Source organism: Homarus americanus, unplaced genomic scaffold, assembly GCF_018991925.1.
Source record: "Homarus americanus isolate GMGI-L3 unplaced genomic scaffold, GMGI_Hamer_2.0 scaffold13308, whole genome shotgun sequence".
In the NCBI taxonomy this organism is placed as follows: Eukaryota; Metazoa; Arthropoda; class Malacostraca; order Decapoda; family Nephropidae; genus Homarus; species Homarus americanus.
The window spans coordinates 369398-391271 of record NW_024752279.1 but is presented as its reverse complement, the minus strand read 5'-3'; the positions used below and the strand labels follow the sequence as shown (position 1 = coordinate 391271).

At 41.7% G+C, this 21874-nt stretch overlaps 1 protein-coding gene across 1 annotated transcript in view; it reads right to left on the bottom strand.

Moving 5' to 3' along the window:
* LOC121855024 (zwei Ig domain protein zig-8-like) overlaps nt 1–21874 on the bottom strand; it is a 130045-nt gene that overhangs the window by 25842 nt on the left and 82329 nt on the right. Inside the window, exons 2-5 of the mRNA XM_042349858.1 lie at nt 21308–21377; nt 10416–10675; nt 2904–3025; nt 2213–2301 (exon numbers count right to left, since the gene is read on the bottom strand). Coding sequence (XP_042205792.1) covers nt 2213–2301; nt 2904–3025; nt 10416–10675; nt 21308–21350 — 514 coding nt within the window. The 5' untranslated portion in view covers nt 21351–21377. The remainder of the gene's footprint in view (nt 1–2212; nt 2302–2903; nt 3026–10415; nt 10676–21307; nt 21378–21874) is intronic.

Below are 21874 nucleotides of genomic sequence, written 5' to 3'. Positions count from 1 at the left end.
TGTGTGTGTGTGTGTGTGTGTGGTCAAACTTACATTGTGTTTGTAAAAGGATAAATCTAAATAAAAAATCACAGCCTCATAATAACTACTATCACCTTGAGCCTTTGGAAAATTTTCAGCCCAGTTAACTCGCCTGATGTTGAATAGCTTTTAGAAGTAATCACGAGGGCTAGTTATTTCGCAAAGTTTTGTTAACCTTTTGTCAACGCTTGATATTTTCTTTGGGGGTGGTCGGGGGTTGGGGTCTGGTCGGGGTGGGGGGTGCGGTTTTGGGGGTACTGGGGGGTGGAGGTGGTCGGGGGTGGGGGTGAGGTTAGGGGTGGGGGTAAAAGGGTCGGGAGGTGGGGGTGCGGTCGGGGGGGTGGGGGGAGGAGTGTGTTCCTTTGGGTTGCATTAATGAAAACGTGATGATAATATAATGGATGTGTCTTCAGGTCGAAGATGTGTCTGCCTGAAGGTTCGTGTTAAAATGTTGCTCTTGTTATTATTGTACGATGTTGCAAAGGTCACCTGGGTCATTATGCAAAGGTCACCTGGGTCAGTATGCAAAGGTCACCTGGATCAGTATTGTAAAGATTATTGTTCAGGTACAGTTGGTATTTTTATTTTATTAACAATCAATAGTCTAATCTTTGAATGACCTTTAATAGTTAATGACTGAACGATCGTTAATATTTGATTCATTTCTTTGACGATTGTTATTAATTACGACCTCAAATTCGGCAATTAATACTCCCTATAGTTTAGTACGACCCTAACGACTTATTATCTTGCTAACTCTGAACGATTCTTATTACTCACCAGTACTTAACGACCATTAGGATTCAGTCTCTAAATTACCATAGACTGTTTCCCCTTTGAACTATTATAACGAGCCTTAACGACCATTAATATTCCCTGTTTTAATGACCATCAACAAACACTCCACCATAGTCATTAAAACCCACCTCCCTAATGACCAATACGAGACACTGATTATTACAAACTATTAATAGATATAATTTAAAAATCCCATTAGAATAACACCATCATAACCCCTTAATAACACCACCCCATTAACTTTCAACAACTCCAACCACCATTAGTAACATAGAGACACCTTTAACGATGATATTTATCTATTGATTTTAACTTCACATACCATTAGTGAGCTTAAGTACCCCTTAATAACTACCCATTAACTTCTACGACCTGAACTACCATTATTGACCTTAATTACCAATCCATTAACTTCTACGACCTGAACTACCATTATTGACCTTAATTACCCCTTAATTACCAATCCATTAACTTCCACGACCTGAACTACCATTATTGACTTTTATTGCCCCTTAGCAACTACTAATCCATTAACTTCCACGACCTGAACTATCATTATTGACCTTAATTGCCCCTTAGCAACTACAAATCCATTAACTTCCATGAACTGAACTACCATTAGCCATCGTAACAAGCAATTCGTGTGTGTCAGGAAGGAGAGCCATAATCTCCTTTTAAATTTCCTTCCGCTTCTGATGTTTCAAATTGGATCAAATGCAGAGTGGAGGAGAGGGAGAGTGGGTGTCAGGGAGGGAGAGGGAGAGGGAGAAGAGGGAGAGGATGTGAGATGGGAGGGAGGAAGGTAATGAGACGGGTAATGGGAAAGAGGAGGAAATGAGAGGGAAGGGAGGGAGGTAATGAGACAGAAGGTGAGAAGCGAAGATGAAGAAGAAAGGAGGTGAGAGGATGTCAGGGAGAGGAAAGGGAGGAACTTAAATGGGAAGGGAAGGAGGTAATGAGACAGAAAGTGAGAAGAGAGGGAAAAAAGGAGGAGAGAGAAGTGAGAGGGGATGGGAGGAAGGAAGTTGAGGGGAGAGAAATGAGTTGGAAGGAATAGGGAAAGGACGAGAGAGAGAGAGAGAGAGAGAGAGAGAGAGAGGAAAGAAAATACCTCAAGGGAAAGAGAGTCACATACCCAGAAAAAATAAGGCCTAAATTATCAGGTAGAACTTTCTAATACTAAGAACTCTCACCTGAGGTAAAGCTACGAAGACTTTCTCTCCCTGGTGTTGCTTTATTACCTGAGAGAAAGGTGGAGAGAGGAAGAGAAAGTAAAGAAACGCTGGTGGGAAATTTCGGTAAATGGTTTCCTTTCTTTTGGTGTGTGTGTGTGTGTCACGCCGTTCGGGTTGATTCTCTCTCTCTCTCTCTCTCTCTCTCACCGTGTACTCACCTAAGACTCTAAGTGTAATGAGCTGAGTGATGGTTGGCTTGGTGTTAATCTGACACTCGTAGGTCCCTGAGTCGTTAACAGATGGCGTCCTGTGAAGGGAGACGAAGGGTAGAAATATTTTAGGTAAACAAACTTCTTTAAGCTAGATTCTTATGATAAGGCCTTAGTTATTAAAGCACAGTAATGCATTATAACATCGACACGACACAACACGACACGAGAAGCCACCACGACACGACACTGAATTTTTACTCTTACTGTTATATTTCATTTATTATAACACCATAACACTTCAGGGTGAACATAATGAACTAAAGGTTGAACAAGGTGAACTAAGGGTTGATATGTTGAACTAAGGGTTGAACATAATGAACTAAGGGTTGAACATGGTGAACTAAGGGTTGATATGTTGAACTAAGGGTTGAACATGGTGAACTAAGGGTTGAACAAGGTGAACTAAGTGTTGATATGTTGAACTAAGGGTTGAACATGATGAACTAAGGGTTGAACATGGTGAACTAAGGGTTGAACATAATGAACTAAGGGTTGAACATGGTGAACTAAGGGTCGAACAAGGTGAACTAAGGGTTGATATGTTGAACTAAGGGTTGAACATAATGAACTAAGGGTTGAACATGGTGAACTAAGGGTTGAACAAGGATGCACAAGGTGAACTAGGGGACAGACTCACCTGAGCTTTAACACCCATTCATTACTGCCGTCATCATGCTGGACCTCAAACCTGTCGTCATTAGTGAAGGTGAAGCGACCTACAGTCAACACGTGTATATCCTGATGACGTACCCATGACACCTGTAGGGGAGAACCAGGTGTATATGAGTGAGAAAACAACTTGCAAATGATGATATTAACAGGTGTAGAGTATAGCTTGTGTGTTAGAGGCATTTGCAGGTGTTGACAGGTGTATTGAGTAGGCTGTAAGTGTATATACATGTGTGTTCATATGTGTATGTGACATCTATACTGTGGTTTATATATGACACCTGTAACTGCATCATATGTGTAAGCGTGAGACAACTTTGTATCAGTAGTGAACTTGTATAACTTCTCTCTCTCTATGTCTTTCTCTCTCCTTCACTCTCTCTCTCGCTCTTTCTCTCCTTCATTCTCTCTTCTTCAATCTCTCTATCTCTCTCTCCTTCATTCTCTCTTCTTCAATCTCTCTCTCTGTCTCTCTCCTTCATTCTCTCTTCTTCAATCTCTCTCTCTATCTCTCTCTCCTTCACCCTCTCTCTCTTTTTCTCCCTCCCACTCTTTTTATCTCTCTCTCTCTTTGTCTCTCACCACACGAGACACTACCCTCCCCCTCCCCTCAGGTAAAGAACATCTGGGTCAGTATCTCAGGAGGCAGGTGGAGAGAAAGACAGATACAGCGCCATGAAGTGACACCGTGATTGTAACCTATTATCGAAATTATCTAAATTGGAAAAGTTTCAAGTGACATCAGTAGTGAAACAAGAGTTAGGGAATAGCAATATCTGGTGTGTGTGTGTGTGTGTGTGTGTGTGTGTGTGTGTGAGTGTGTGTGTGTGTGTGTGTCACCCTTATACACACACACACACACACACACACACACACACACACACACCAAGTTGACAATCAATCCTCTCCAGGTGGCACTTCGAGGTTTTCCACTCCATTGGCTGCTCAGATAGACGTTGCCAGTTTGGTGTTCGATAGACAATTGACCCTCTCTCTCTCTCTTCCTCCTTTCTCCCCATTTGATTGGTTCACCTGATAGAGGCTCGCCCGTGATTGGCCCCCCGGTTAAATGGATGCCGCCAACTCGTGCTCAAGAAGGATAAACTTTTGCCATTGGCGTCTGGTTATACGTGTACCAGAGCAAGTTTTAGTGAGATATAACCCCGTCCTTAGTGTGCGCCTGTCGCCTCCCAGAGTGCCCGGGATATGGAGGAGGAGGGGGTGGGGGTGGGGGGGGGGTATGGCTATAGGTACTGTAGTTGGCGACAAAGTGGATCACCTGATGATTGACCCAACCTAACCTAACCTAACCCAACCTAACCTAACCTAACCTAACCCAACCTAACCTAACCTAAACCCACCCCATAATTGTACGTCATTCTCTCTGTGCCTCTTCCTGTCTGTCTTCTACGTAATATTGGATGCAAAATATCTTTCCCATTTGTCTAAGTGATACCCTGAGGAGGAGGAGGAAGAGGAGGAGGTGGTGGTGATGATTTCAAGAGGAAGGAAGAGGAGGATTATAGAAGAGGAAGAGGAAGGAAGATTGAGATAGAGAGTGAGGAGAGAATTAGATTGCTAAGGAAGGATAAATGAGAGATGTCGCTTATGTCACTGAGAAACACCACCACACCCCCCACATTGCCCACACTTCACAAACAAACATCACCACTACCCTGCCATTGCCCACACTTCACAAACAAACACCACCACACTCCACATTGCCCACACTGCAAACAAACACCATCACAGCCCACACCACCAAACACCACTACCCCCTCTATTGCCCACACTTCACAAATAAACACTCACCACACTTCTACACTCTTACACACAGACAAACACTCACTACCCAAAAACCCTCTCCTCTCAATCCTGCTACATAAATTCTTCACTTGAAACATCTTAAAGTCAGTCCAAATGTTGGGGGAGAAGACTTCAAGACTTCAGCTGAGTTCAGGAAGAATTCTTTGCCGGGATTCTGCTGACTGGGATGTTCCTGACTGGACTAAACTATCAGCAACGGAAGAAACGCAGAGCCAAATCCCCCACCGCAATAATAAACTGTTAACTGTAGACAGGAGAGGAGGGAGGGGGGGGGGTGGGAGGAGGGGGATGAGGGGTGTGGGGTGGTGGTGGTGGTGAAGGAGATGGGGAGGAGGAGGAGGGAGGGTGTTTGTTGTGTGTGTGTGGAGGGAGAGAGAGAGAGAGAGAGAGAGAGAGAGAGAGAGAGAGAGAGAGAGAGAGAGAGAGAGAGAGAGAGAGAGAGAGAGAGAGAGAGAGAGAGAGAAGAGAGAGAGAGAGAGAGAGAGAGAGAGAGGACAAGACATAAACAAAACCAGAAATATAAAAGAAAGAAACAGATTGATTAAAGGAAAAGAAGCCCGAGAAAGACAGAGAAAGCGAGAACGAAAGAACGAGATACAAAAAGAAACCCCAACAAATAAAGAGATAAAACAAAATAAAAAAATAATTACTAACAAAGATAAGATATTATTTTTAACCTCAAAGACAATATCACTGGAAGTACTCAAGAGAACTAACCAAATATCACCACCAGAATTGACCACCACAAGTTATCGTTCAGTCATGGTTAATATTACGTGACATACAAGACGTGACCTAAATCCTGAATACCATGACCTAGTGACAAAGTTATCCTGGCATGGGGGTCACTGGTCATGTGTAGAGTCTTGAGAGGTTACTGAGATAAGGAAGATTTAAAACTTTGCGAAAATATTTAAGTTATGTAAAATCCCGGAAAGTTATTTAGATAAGGATGGCATGTCGTGTTGAAGCTGTGTATAGTTATGTAGAGTCGAGGGGAATAATACTGGTATAATAATAACTTCTCTGGGTGTACTCTAGGTCACGTAGAGTTCGAAGAAGCTGGTAAGATAAGAAGAGTCCGAGTGTGGTGGTCCAGGTGGAGATAAGAGTCCAACACAAAACACCGCGAGTGGCAGGTGATGACCAGAGGGAGGGAGGTCAGGGAGGGACGGAGGGAGGTCAGGGAGGGACGGAGGGAGGTCAGGGAGGGACGGAGGGAGGTCAGGGAGGGACGGAGGGAGGTCAGGGAGGGACGGCAGGTGGTGACCAGAGGGAGGGAGGGTGGTCAGGGAGGGACGGAGGGAGGTCAGGGAGGGAGGAAGGAAGGCAAGGAGGGCGGGTGGTCAATGAAGGAGGGTAGAAGGCAGGGGAGGGATTTAATAATAATAATAATAATAATAATAATAATAAGAAGAAGAAGAAGAAGAAGACTACGATGGGCAGAAGTGAAAAGAAATAGAGATAAATTGTGATAAAGAAGAAGTAAAATAAACATGGAGAAAATAATTAATAAATCTAACTATTGTGAGAAAAACTACAAATAATTATCCTCGAACTACCAATAAAAAATCTTCCCAAAATAATTATTAAGAATATTAATGTTTTAAGTAAATGAAATTTAGGATCGATCAAAGAAATTCCTCAAATATTTCACAAAATCTAAATCTTAAGTGAAGGTTTTATTACGGAAAAAAAAGGTAAATTCTTATTTTCATAATTATCGCCAGCAGACGTCCACACGGCTGAGTAAATACCTCATGAATCATTAAGTCACTTTACACACTGAATTATTAAGTATTAGTGCCAAGTGTGTGTGTGTGTGTGTGTGTGTGTGTGTGTGTGTGTGTGTGTGTGTGTGTGTGTGTGTGTGTGCGTGTGCGTGTGCGTGTGTGCGTGTGTGTGTGTGTGGAGTAATCAATTTATACAATCTACTTATGAAAAGGACGTACTTTTATGATCAAGTAAGATGCTTCACCAAGTCATAACTCCATAACACGGGCATAAAAGAGCCACAACGCGGTGCTAAGACTTGTTGGTAAAGTGTAGGGAGTGAAGGAGGGAGTGAAGGTGGGTGGGTAGAGGTGTAGGAGGAGTTAAGGGAGGGAATAAAGGAGGGAGACGAAGGGTGGAGGTGAGAGAGGGAGAGGAAGGACTAGTTAAAGAAGGGAGGTGGAGAAGAAGAGGGAGAGAGTGGAGGTGAGGTGCCGGGGATGCTAATGACACGCCACTCTTCAAATTATACCGCAATATGTCAGCCCAGGTGAAGGAGGCAGTGTGTGTGTGTGTGTGTGTGTGTGTGTGTGTGTGTGTGTGTGTGTGTGTGTGTGTGTGTGTGTGTGTGTGTGTGTGTGTGTGTGTGTGTGTGTGTGTGTGTGTGTGTGTGTGTGTGTGTGTGTGTGTGTGTGTGTGTGTAAACAACGAGAAGATATCAATGTATTCGTGTATGACGTATGCTAAATATGTGAAAATAAAACCTAATAATGAATAGATGTTTATGTATAATTGTACAGTATGAATGAGGTGAAATCCAATGTATATAAGATTAAGGAGTGAAAAAGGTAGTGTTTTTTTATGTGTATCGATATATATATATTTGTATTAAGAGTGACATTTATATTTAGTTTTGTTTATGTAGAGAATATTTAAGTACTTGGAAGTTACAGGAGAGAGAGAGAGAGAGAGAGAGAGAGAGAGAGAGAGAGAGAGAGAGAGAGAGAGAGTAAGAAAAAAGAAAAATATTGGATCTAAGACGAGATTTCCGGCAGGATATAATGATGAAGTAAGAGAACAAGAAAATTGTTTTATCCCGGAGAAAACCCAAAGGCGGGTGGGGGATAGGAAGGGGTTGTGGAAGTGTGGGGAGGGAAGGGGGAGAGCTTGGAGGTATAGTGAGGGATGGTGTGTGTGTGTCTCGTGTGTTCAGCGGCTGTAAACTCGGGTCACAGGCTGGATCTGACGTGTATCCGTAATGAAGTAAGATGAGCGGAGACTTGGTTAGGTGCTTCAGTATCGCCTCTCTCGGTGTGGACTCGCATGGTGAAGCGTCAAGGTAAAATAAATTGTCTTCTGAACATTAACCACCCCCCCTGCCCCCCAACTTATTTCACCTGAAGATTAAACACCCTAAAGCTAACCTAACCTAACTTAACCTAACCAAACCTAACCTAACCTAAACTAACCTAACTTAACCTAACCTAATCCTTGGCTATAATCTTAAGGTGAAGGGATTAATATTGTATAATCTTTGACTTATTCATTTTTTTCAATTTATTTTATGTATATGTGGTATAATTATGTTATTGGAAGCTTTTAGCCCCTTCAATACGATGACTGAGCCCCTTGAGTACTGAGTTAAAATTACATCTCTCCAAGGGGGCTAAGTCATCATGCTACAGGAATTAAATCATCGTACTCAAAGGGTGAAGTAATCAGGTTTTCCAGCATGCAGTCGGTGGCCTGTCGTGTGTGTGTGTGTGTGTGTGTGTGTGTGTGTGTGTGTGTGTGTGTGTGTGTGTGTGTGTGTGTGTGTGTGTGTGTGTGTGTGTGTGTGTGTGTAACGAAGCCTCCGGTATATTGCTGGTGTCTGTCAGGTAAAAAATGAACCTTTTCATCTCTTTGTGTTCTTTTTCGTAAACTTTCAACCATTGTCTGTGTCCTAGAGGTGGAAGAGGGGGGGGGCGGAGAGGGGGGAGGAGGAGGGAGGTGGAGGGAGGTGGTGGGGAGGGGGGAGGTGGAAGTGAGAGGGGGGAGAGGGAGATAGGGCAGAGGCGACAAGACTCGTTTAAATAACACAACCTAACCTAACCCAACCCAACATCACCTTCTAAGCTCATTATACGAAAATAAAACATATTTATAAAAAAAGGTTTATTAATACAATATCTCTTTACCTGAAGAGAAAAACAAAATCATGTCATTTATTAACTTTAGATTCGTTTAATGTTAAAGTTGCCCGGTGAGCAAAATTTCTGGAAAGATTAACTCACAAACTTGGTCGACCTCCCAGGCGCTTTTTTATGCCTAATGTTTAGTGAAATTATGGAGAAAAAATCATGGAAACTGAACGTAGAAATGTGATTATTTTTGCGGTGTATGCCCTAATAACCTCACACGTGGCATACAGCACCTTACACGTGGCACACAGCACCTCACACGTGGCGTACAGCACTTCACACGTGGCATACAGCACCTTACACGTGGCAAACAGCACCTCACACGTGGCAAACAATACCTCACACGTGCACACAGTACCACCACACAGCACCACCACACAACGCCTCGTCAAAGGCACCTCAGCATCTCTCTCAGCACCTCAGGCGGGGATGCATAATGTAACACCAGCGTCAAGCAAAAGACGGCATAACAATTCATTCCCAGTTAATGGCCTCGGTGTGTCGGGTGTAAATAACTGAGTGTTTCTGAGGTTAGGCTGAGTGTGTGTGAGGTGGTGGTGAGTGGGAGGATGAACGTATGAGTCGGTACCGAGTGTGTGCGTGTGTGAGGCGGTACCGAGTGAGGTCGGTACCGAGTGTGTGCGTGTGTGAGGCGGTACCAAGTGTGTGCGTGTGTGGGGCGGTACTGAGGATAACATAGAGGTAAGACTGAAGCAATGTGTAAGTTAAGTAACCAACACTGAGGAGGAGGTAAGATAAGCAATTTGAATAAAACAAGAGGCGATAGTTAATGATGATGGTTCTAACTGGGTTAATCGGATGGAAGGTTCAATGTATCTGTCGGATGGAAGGTTCAATGTATCTGTCGGATGGAAGGTTCAATGTATCTGTCGGATGGAAGGTTCAATGTATCTGTCGGATGGAAGGTTCAATGTATCTGTCGGATGGAAGGTTCAATGTATCTGTCGGATGGAAGGTTCAATGTATGGAAGGTTCAATGTATCTGTCGGATGGAAGGTTCAATGTATCTGTCGGATGGAAGGTTCACTGTATCTATCTGTTTGGAAGGTTTACTGTATCTGTCTTGAAGAAAAGGAACAGTTTATCTTGTGTACCGGCAGAGTATGAGGCAAACCACAAACAGGTTCGGGGTTTGTTTTGACTTGGGAATAACTGAGGAGGCAAAAATAACACAAGCGGTCGGTGAATTTACGAGTCTTTCCTCAGAAAACATCGTCTTGAACCGCCTGCAGCTGAGGTTGGAAGAATACCTGTTTACAGTAAGTGAATCAGGTTCGTGTTATCCGTTTAAGTTACGAGTTGGTTTGGTTTGGTTTGGTTAGGTTAGGTTAGGTTAAGACGGGTAAATAATGCAGAGTAGAAATATTTAATAAATTATTATACCCGGGGTGAATGACTCGCTGGCAGCCCCGAAGTTTGGCTAATGTAGATGTTATTTACGTGACTATAAACACGAGTAAGTGTGTGTATGTGTGTGTGTGTGTGTGTGTGTGTGTGTGTGCGTAAAGTCTAAGTTCAGGAGATTAGAGTTGACAAGTCACTAGTATTTTGACCCATTAATGTACCATGATTGGGACACACACACACACACACACACACACACACACACACACACACACACACACACACACACACACACACACACACACACACACACACACACACACACACACACACACACACACACACAGAGAGAGAGAGAGAGACACACACACACACACACAGACAGGACTCACCGAGCGTTGGCCCAAGTTGTTGACGAGGCAGGGGATGAAGGCAGTGTGACCAGCGTAGGCGCGGACCTTGAGTGGCGTGGCGGGGTCAATATAGGGCTCCGTGGCTGAGACCTTGCCGGGAAAGGGCACCTGGTGGGCCTCCAGTGGGCTGGGGGCGTGGTCGAGGCCTATCTGGAGTATGTCAGGGGCCGTGGGCTGGTCGGACACATCCTCCCTTAGTGTGGTCACCTCGTCCGTCTCACCATCTGATGCTCTCACAACTGTCGGGAGATAAGGTGGTTGTGATGCTGACCTGGTAATACTGAGGAGAGATAAGGTTTATTAATTTTATAAGTTGGTAAAACTGCGCAAAGATAAACGGTTTCTATGATGATAAATTAGCAACAATTTTGGGAGGTAAGGTTTTTTTAATGATGATGAGCTGGCATCACTGTAAAGAGGAAAAGTGGTGTGATGATGATTTGGCAACACTGGGATGAGGAAATGTATTGTTGTGATGATTAGCTGGCAAAACTGTGAGTAGGTATAGTTATTTGGTTATCTGGCAACATTGGAGGATAAAATCTGTGTTTGGGATGCTGGATTGGCAACACTGTGAGGAGGAAGGTGTTTTTAAGATAGTGAACTGGCAACACTGTAGAGAGATAAGGTCTCTTTGATAATGAACTGGTAACACTGTGGAGAGATAAGACAATGGCAAGAGATAGTTGTTGTGAGTCTCTGTGTTCTTTCTCTGTTCCACCTTTCCATTCTATCTCTTATGTTCCATCTCTGGGTTCCATCTCTGTTTCGTCTCTGGGTTCCATGTCTCTCCTCCCTCCCTCTCAATATGCAGTCTTCACACACCTGCAGTATATTTCATCTCTATACGCCATGGTAGGGTTGGGTATATGTGTTCCAGGATCCCGCAAAACGTTACGTATTCTGACCCCGTGAGCATGATCTATTTTACCTTGGACCCGTACCATAAAAAGAGCGACAGCACGAGCGACCACCACCGCCAGACGCTCCTCCTCCTCCTCCTCCAACAGTGCAATGATGGTCGTCGTGGTCATTTGCCTTGGTTGGTCTGGTGGTATGAGTGTCAGGTTTCAGCTCTACTTGGGGTCTCTATTGCCCACAAGGTCAGGAGGTTTGTCAGGCCACCTCTTTCCTGAGTATGTATGGTTGTATTTTGTTATGTATAAAGACCCTCACTCTTATATTCGGCATATACATACAACGTTATACTTGGTGTCTAGTTATACTTGAAATATTGTCCTCATATTTTCATTCATGCATAAAGACGCTCTTTCCTTTACTTGGTGTATTTTCTCACGTGTTCTCTGTACAGACACAACCAGCCGTTATGTATACACAGTTCGGAACACTAACACTAAGGATCGAGGGGAGAGGCGGCCACTGCCTGCCTGAGTCAGTCTTGGGGTCTAGCTCTCACACGGACTCCTGTTATAATGTTTAACTCTGCTTCAACATTTAAATACATCTTACAAATTATTACACGTTATAATGTACTGGCTGGGGTACCCGAGGTTACGCTACTTTGTGTTGGATGAAGGTAGGTAATTAGAGAGCCACTTTGTCCATCTTTGGCTAAAATTATGTGACATGCAAAAAATAACAGTATCAAATTGTTTGGGATCAATGATATACACAAGAGACTTAACCCAGTGTAGACGTTCGTGAGTATTCTTGAGGTTATTTGTGGACTGAGGTCTTAAACACCGAGGCTGTGCATAACAAAGAGACAGACAAATAGATGTGGTTTTAATGAGGGGCTTCCTACCTTTGAGGTGAGGGGCCGGCCACTACACAGCTCCCTGCTCAAAACTATAGTCGTGCATTATGACCCCCGCCCCCCGTCCCCCGCCCCCACACACAAACAGATACTGTGCACTATACTGTATATTAGATCACTGCATTGTTTTAGAATTAGGTTCTAATTTAAAACATATTATCCTGAAATGTAAATAAGGTTTAACTTTATCAATTCACTAAACCACAAATTTATTACAAATCAACAAATAAATAATAACAGTTAACAAAATAAAGAAAACACTACTCGGGATAAGAGTGTATAAATTTGTTGAAGATTCACTGCGGTAAAGTTCACGTCCAGTTGATTCAGTGTATAAACTTTGGACCACTGAAGGAGAGCAGACCAACACTGGGTACACTACACTGAATGTTAACACGTAACTGTCCAGGTGGTGGGCGTATGATAATCCTTTCACTCTCATAAACAACCCCGTTAGTTGGGAGAACATGAAGGAAAACAAATTCTTAAAAACCCAACAAATCGATTTTTTTGCTAGTCTACTTTACAACTAAACCACATTGGTGAGGAGTAACATTGTTTAATAACCAGCAGGTGTAAATAACGCTTTCATGGTGAGACTCTTCATATGGTTGACTACAGACGTAACTGAGGTATAAGGATAGGGAGAAATTAGGAATTACTAAGACTGTTGACATAAGGCATTGGAATATTATTTAAGTGTTTAAATCCGTTTGAATCGTTTCTGGCGATTCGCTTTCGTTTATATTGCTGGTCTCACCTCAGAATTCGGCTGTAATAGACGCCTTAATTCTGCTGAATAGAGGATTTGAAAGAATTTTAGGAGATATGTGAGGGATTTAGTCCATAGTTAAGTTTGATTTTATATTATCTTGTCGTTAATCATATTACCTGTAATGTCGAATGTGTATGTAGAAGGTGTGAACACAAGAGCCATTGTACCGCCATAATCAAGAACTTTGAAAGTGTTTATAAGTTTGGTTCTGAATCATGAACTTGGAATAAGAGTGTGGGGAGTGTCCTTGATGTCGTCCAGAGGTGTGGGTGGCGTTAATCAACAATTTTTCACGTGCAGGAGCTGGAGAACAACACGAGTGATAAAGCAGTGTATCCAGTACCTTGTATGGATGGAAGTACTCGTCTACCAGGACCCAGGACTCGACGCTTCAACACAAGGTAAGAAGATCCCTACACAGCAACACTATAGTTCGTTCTGGTTAAATTAAGGTTGGTGATTGTTTATGTCAGTTCGCCGTAACGTGTATGAGGGCGAGGGGGTGGTGATGGCGGCTGGGGCTGTCTCAAACCATGTAAGAAAGGTCATGGTTTAGGTTAAGTTAGGTTAGGTTAGGTTAAGTTTGGGTAGATCTTTGATATTTTCTGTCATGTAATCCCAATTCATCGCCTGGTTCTTACTGATACAATAAAATCAGTCATTCTAAAATCTTTCACGTTAAAATTCAAATTATTTGTGGTTCACCGACTTCCTTCACAATTATTAAACTCCCTTTTAATCTGAGATCAGTTAAATTATAAGACTTTGTTCCTTGTTCACACTGTTGTCTAATGTTAGAAGTTAGACAGTGTTCAGTGCTCCCTTCTTGAAATAATAATTAAATCCTTACTATGAAAAGAATCGAAAAAGACATCCCTAAAACGTCCCAGACACGTCCCAAACACGTCCCAGACACGTCCCAGACACGTCCCAGTGAATCAACGAACCGACCTCGGCGGCGCGGCCAAAGATTAACAATGAAAAAATAATAAATAAATCGTAAAAATTATAATACGAAAACGTTTTCATCCTCCAAGTTTTACGCTTCTCGTGAGGTTCGAAAAACATTTATCATCTATGGAAAAATGTCCTCAAGTTGGTCGTTTAGGAGCTGAACTATCGTCAAGTAGTATCGAAATAATAAAAATATATATTTTTTACTTTTCGACTTCTAGTTTGGTTCCTTAAGTTCTTTTGTGTTTTGCTTTACATATTGGGGAGTCCAGGGGCAGAATCTCTCCGGATAGGAGGTTAGGTCGGGTCCTTATGGTTTCTCTGATCAGGTTAGGTCAGGTTAGACGTGTATGCTGATAATTTTGAGACTTTAAGTTAAGCTCTGGATGATCTTTTTGTTTGTGAAAAAAATTATTTCCTTGGCCATTTTTGGGATGTTCTTCATAAATTGAAGAACTTTTCTTCTATTAAAAAAATGTCCTAACTTGGCTCCTTAACGCGGTGACGTGTTCTTAAGATATTACACTATTCAATGTTTTCTGTAACAGGTTAGGTTTAGTTAAGTTTGGTTTAGTCGGTTTTTTGTGAGTGTTTTGCCACACAATTTCCCTCTACTTCAAAGTCATATCCGCTTTGTGTGATAAAAAATTGCAATTTAAAAAAAATGATTAAAGATATTGCAGATATCCGGTCTCTGGCCTTTTTCTTTTCCGATCGGTAGCCGGATTAAATAATTCCAACCGGTCTTATAGCTGGATATTTATTATTTATTTCTAAGAAATAGAATAACACCACCACCTGGCCACCGTGAGTACAGGTAAGGTGTAGTCGTGATACTTAACTAACTACATAACACAAATTGAAACAGTTCTTGATGATGACAATTATTTCAAGTACCTGATATCAGACGCTCTTACAAGTTAAAATACCAGAGGTCCAAATTAATCGACCTTTAAAGGGATTTGAGAAGAGACAATAATCTCTGTTGACATTTCGTTGATTATAAATGAATCACCTGGTCTCTGGCTTAGCTATAATACAAACAATAATTTCCTTTCATATTTATTCTAAGTACAAAATTTATAGTCTTTATCCTCCAGCTTCTGAATACAAGTTGACGATAAATATTTAATGTGATTTTGTGAATTATAATACGACAAATGTCCTTCATCTCTCACCTGTTATTGCCAGACTCGATCTGAAGTCAGTTTCCATCATCGTGCCATCAATATGAAGTAGAGATATGTTAATAAATACGATATTTTCCTTGGTGAAAATTCAGTTGACGGCTCTTGCCAAATTTAACTAAAATATTCACTTCAGTTTGCCGTCAAAGATTTAGTTTCTCTCTATTCAATAACCAAAACGTGTGTGTGTGAGGGGGGAGTACTGCTTCATAATGTAGTGAGGGTAATCAAGTGTGTGTGTGTGTGTGTGTGTGTGTGTGTGTGTGTGTGTAGTGGAAGGTAACCAAGTGTGTGTGTGTGTGTGTGTGTGTGTGTGTGTGTGTGTGTGGATGTTTTTTTGCTTTAGACTTTGACCTTTGAACTCTACCATGCAGGTTAGATGAGAATGATTGATTTGTAATAAAATGTCCTGGAGGTATACTTATGTGACTTAATCTATTAAACCATTGGGTAACTGTGAGCGAAAATGGGAGTTATTTTGTAGTAGCATTTTATCGTTGACTTCATTCAAATTTAACTGAGGCTTAAATATAAAAGTTGAGAGACCTTGGGTGTATTGGATCCACACACACACACACACACACACACACACACACTAATCACTAGTTTTAATGGAACTTTGTTTATTTTCACATTAGTCTGATCTCATAGACCGTAGACCATCATATGTGGCTCTTTGGTACATCTCGAGCTTTCCAGGAGGAGGAGGGGGGGGGGTTGGGTGTCCAGCTGGGTACATAACGATTGGTAGAGGTGACGAGTCTTCAGTTCTCCTAGTGTCATCATGAGGGTAGGATATGTGACTTACTGTCCGGGTTAGACGAGAAATAACTCATACGCAGTAAACTCGATGTAAATAATGTGTATCCCCATTATATATATATATTTTTTACATTGTGTATGTTATGTATGATGTATATGCCATAGTATGTATGATAATGATGACAGATCTTTCCATTAAGTTTTTATAAACGGGACCGTAATTTCTCGCTCCCACACTGTATATAAAATAATAATAACATTACACACGTCAGTCTCGCTCGCCCGCCCACAAAGGTTGATGCAGTATTAACCAACACGGGCGGCCACTTGTAACTTTGGCTTCTCGACATAAACGATAAGAAACATCACAACTTGGTAGATTGGGCGGAGCGAAAATGATGGAGAGATGTTATTATATTCCTAAACAAGTTTGGTTCAAGTTTTGGTGTATAAGAGGTACTTGACCTTGAGGTGTGGGGGTGTGGGGAGGGGTGTGTGGGGGGTATGTAGTGGGTGGGTGTATGGGGAGGGGTGTGTCATATGGATATTCATAAACGCATAAAGAAAGTTATAGTCCTTTCCAACACACACACACACACACTAACACACACACACACACACACACACACACACACGCGCGCGAGTACATTTACAGTCCGTCACCAACCACTCAATCACCAACCACCCAATCTTCAACCATCCCTAACTATCAACACCCTCAATATTTAAACCCCACCTTAATCACCCAATCACTTAATCACCCAATCACTCAATCACCCAGTCTCTTCTCAACTTCTGGCTCAAACTTTCAAACTATTAGCATAATTTTTTAGCACTGGCTGCAAACTTCCCCTCGCAGACTTGCCTCGGCTACTTGATCACGCTCAATTAACTGCGGGAGGGAAGAGACAGGTAAAGACTCTACCCACCAGGTGAATGAGAGACTGAGAGAGACGGTGAGAGATGGGAGAGACTGTGAGAGATGAGAGACACAAGATACGAAAAGGTCTCTTAAGATTGGTGAGACCGCCAGGATAAGTTCCCACCTCCCGAACACCCGGCACGAGAGTCAATACTGGAACGACAAATGAACAAATACAATTGATTATTCTCTTTGTCTCTTTGTCTTTCCTCTCGCTCTCTCTTTCTTTCTCTCTTTCTTTTTTGGTGGGGAGGAGGAGAAGGGCAAGGAGAGGAGGAGGGGTAGAAGAGGAGGCCAAGGAGAAGCAGAGGTAGGGAGGAGGGGAGGAGGATAGAGGGAAGAATAGGAGAAGGGGAGGAGGGAAAGGGGGCTATAGGAAGGGAGGGAGATCAGGGAGAGGGAGGGAGGTCAGGGAGGGAGGTCAGGGAGAGGGAGGGAGGTCAGGGAGGGAGGTCAGGGAGAGGGAGCGTTTGTTGGACATATTACTATCAATCAAAGGGAATTATTATCCTTCTCGTCAGTCATAAAAAAATAAAAGCTAGTTTGTGTTTCAGTCTTTTTATTTATTTATTTATTTTTACTTGTCCCAGAACTCTCCATTGCAATTAGGGAATTAATCTTTTTTATTCTCTGTGTTTTGTCTGCCAATTAAGTCAAGGCGGGTGTGGCTTTTTGTTATTGTTTTTACCTCGTTATGGTCAGGGAAGGAAATGAAAACAAAAACCCTCTGTATGTTTGAGGGTAGGAGGCAGCTACCAAACAGGGAGGTACTACCGCCTGGGAAGATATTGGAAGCATAATGTGTTGACTAATGGTAGACCCTGCTGCCATATGTGACCAAGTCCCAGGTTGCTGATCTGACTTTCTGCCTCATTTACACACAATTGCAGGGTCTCAATTGTTTCTTTTACTTTGACAACACAACATACATATATTGTTTCTCAATCTTGATCTTTGTTTTCATTTTTTATTATATTTTCGCCCCCAAGCCTCCCTGAAAAAATAAAAATAAATATTTAAATCCTTAATACCCCGGGGAAAAAACAGCTATGGCTTTATACATCTGAAACTAAAGGGAAAAGACTGGTTCTTAATTTCTTTGATGTCCTGAGATTTTTTTAAGTCCTGAAAAAAAAAACCACCAATGAAAAAAATTCGTTTCATTGTTTTCTTTTAACAACAAAAGGAGAAAATCTTTTCTCACCCCACAACAATGACCTCTCTTCTCCTCCTCCCCTTCCCCCATCAATGACCTCTCTTCTCCTCCTCCCCTTCCCCCATCAATGACCTCTCTTCTCCTCCTCCCCTTCCCCCATCAATGACCTCTCTTCTCCTCCTCCCCTTCCCCCATCACACATCAACAGGCTAGAGAGAGACTTTAACAACACGCTGTTTTATCTTTCTAGAACGTTGAATACATCCTTTGGCCCACGACACAATACCCCCAATATCTTTATTTAGAGGATCATTGTAGTTATTTTATTCACCATCGTATATTACTTTTATTTGGGGTTTGTATTTGTTATTTTATTCAGGGTTTCGATTTACGGCTGTATCGAAAAAGGACGTTATTTGAGTGTGTGTGTATATCCTTGCATGTGCAATTTTATTTCTGTACATTTACAATGCGGTCTGTACAGTATTTCATTCTCGAAATTGCATCACATTTTCCTATTTATATATATATTTTTAATGAATTCTTGTGTCTGACTTTGTTATTTTCACTGTTTGTTTGTATATATATATATTTTTTTTTCATGTTAAATTTTGTAAAGTTTTCGGCACGTGTTTTTGGTTGGGTTAAATGTTGTAGTTTTCGATGTTTGTTTTTTTGTGTTAAATGCAGCTATGATGTTAAAAGTAAAAAAAGAAGTATATGGTTATCCTTATAGTATGTGTGCCGTGGCTGAGTGGATACAGAACTGGTATCCTGTCCTAAGGGTTGCTGGTTCCTCCGTCAGTCAGTGTATGTGTCAGCCCGCTGGTTCGTCCGTCAGTATTTTAACACAGATGTAATTATAACCATGTATAATTACAGTTATAAGGTAAACTAATTACAGGTATAGATGCAGGTGTAATTATGAGTACAGGTGTAATTACAGTTATAGATAGACATGTAGAGGAACAATTACATTTACAGAAACAGGTGTAATGAAAGGGCAGGTGCAACTTTGAGTACTATCATTAAAAATTACAAAATCTATAACAGTACATTGACATTAATAATAATCATCGTCTCTCGCTTAGATGTTAGTGCCTCGTTTAAGTACAGGTACAGGAAATACAGAATTACAAGAATACATGATTATTAAGGGGGGTTTTATCATACTCAAAAGGTGTAGTCATTGTACTCAAGGGGCTAAGTCATCATACTAAAGAGGGTAAGTCATCATACTAAAGAGGTTAAAACATCGTACTAAAGAGGTTCAACAAAATAATACAGGAATACATAACGAAAGTACATGAATATTCCCCCGGATCAACGTACACACACACACTGCCACTTTACGCTATCTAGTACATAAAAAAGACTACAGTCATTTATTTATTTCTCTCGTATTAAAACTGTAGACCAAGTGGCTATCTTTGTGTCATCAGTACTGGTAATTGTACGTTTTACCTCTGTGCGTCACGAAAGGAGGGGGGAGGGAGAGGGAAGGAGAGGGAAGGAAGGAAGGAAGGAGAGGGAATGAAGGAAGGAAGGAAGGAGAGGGAATGAAGGAAGGAAGGAGGACACAGGTTAAAATTCACAAAAGGGTTCAGGGATGCCAACAAATCCTTACTATGATACAGTGTTACCAACTCAGTAGCCCGACCACTGTAGCCCCGAGCACCGCCACAGACACATCTAGAGGAACGTATAGTGAAATAGGACCAAATACTCAATCTTAGCACTAAAGAAGACACAGAATTTGAAGAGGAGGAAGGGGAAGAGGAGGAGGAAGAGGGGGGAGGAGGAGGAGAGATAGTATCAGTCTCTACGTGAATGTAATAACTTGGGAGGGAGGGGAGGAAGGGGAGTGGGAGGGGAGAGGAAGGGAAGGAGGGGGAGAGGAAGGGAAGGGAGGAAGGAGTGTGTCGTGAGTGACTGTCCAAGTTAGATGTAATTTACTCGGGGACTCTAGCTAAAATTGCACCCCTCCCTTCTACCTCCTCCCCCTCTCCCCACTGCCACCTTACTATTCGTTAATCATTACTAGAAAATTACCTTTAATATAATATGAGGTCTTCTCTCACTCTGTATTTACCCTTTATCATCACGTATCATTTCATATACCTTTCACAACCTCTACATTATTCTTATTAATTCTATCACATTTAAACTGAATAATCATTAAACAGAATTCAAACTTCCTTCTCCCCCCCCCAAAAAAAAAATTATGCTCGAAATCCGAAGAAATCTGCCTCGTGTGAATCGACCATTAAGTGGGTTCAGATTTCACGAGCTTTAAAGGGAACGAAAATAATGACTTGGCTTAATCCGATCAATTAGCGTCCCAAGAGGTTGTTATTGGGTGTTGGATCAGTTGGTTAATGGCCAGTGTGAGATGATGATATGCCGCTAAAAACTAACAATTATTTATTTATTTTTCTTCACTAGATTGTGTTAAGTGAATACTGTGTTTGGGGATTATGTGAGGAATAATTACCACACACACACACACACACACACACACACACACACACACACACACACACACACACACACACACACACACACACACACACACACACACACACACATACACACACACACACACACACACACACACACACACACACACACACACACACACACACACACACACACACACACACACACACACACACACACACACACACACACCAGCTATTAACTACCTTAAAGCTATCGTGACCTCTCCTAACCTAACCCCCAGACATACACACTAGCTATTTTTACCTTATGATTAACTACCTTAACACTTACCTTACCTTACCTTACCTTACCTTACCTTACCTTACCTTACCTTACCTTACCTTACCTTACCTTACCTTACCTTACCTTATCTTACCTTACTAATTTAACCTGATCTAACCCCTAGGTAGCGTTACGTTAAGTAATCATCAGGTGATATAAACTGGGGTGGCTAATCTTCAGGTGATATGTAAAAATTAATTAAATTGTAAAGTATCTGAGGAAGTGTTGGATTAATTTTAGTGTTAAGTTTCTTTAGACGTGTGCAGGTAATTGATCTTTTGGCTTCCTTCTCCTGTTTCACTATTTACTTTGTCTTCTTCTATACCTTTGTCTTACTCTTTTTTCCCTTTATTCTTCCTCATCTTTCTCTTCCCTTATTTTTTTATCCTACTTTCTCTTTACACTTTCTCTTCAACTCCTCCATTCTGTTGTTTACCTTCATCCCAGCCTCTCCTCTTCCCTCCATATCTGACACCTGTACTCTCTCTTCCACACGTGAAACACTTTTCCACTCTCCCCTACACCTGACACTCCCCCAACAGGTGTATACTCACCCCACATGAGCAGCAGCAGGTGTGCCGATCGCGTGAACACCATCGTCGTGGGCGGCGGTGTCTGGCAACCCTGCCAAGTAAACAAGAACTTTTGTTGATATATTGAAGGAAGGTCTTGGGAACATTGTTGTCAGCTGTCGAGATTTACTGATGGTCGATGCTAGGTGTTCCACTCTCCTCAGTGTGGAACATGCAGTGTGTATATATATATATATATATATATATATATATATATATATATATATATATATATATATATATATATATATATATATATATATATATATTTATACATGCACAAAAGGATAGAATGTCATATTATATGCTGTATATTATTCTGACAGCCCCGTCACGTTATTCAAACATGTCACAACAATTTATAAACGAACCTTCCTGCGAGTAGTTCATTTACGTGTATGCTTTTGTCTGGCTTCAGGGTTATACAAATGACAGACAGACAGACAGGCAGGCGGACAGCTGGCAACTAGAGGGAATGACCAGCTGTTAATATTGACTCCACCACAAACTACGTAACACACAGATAATCTTGTGAGATTAAATAGTAAT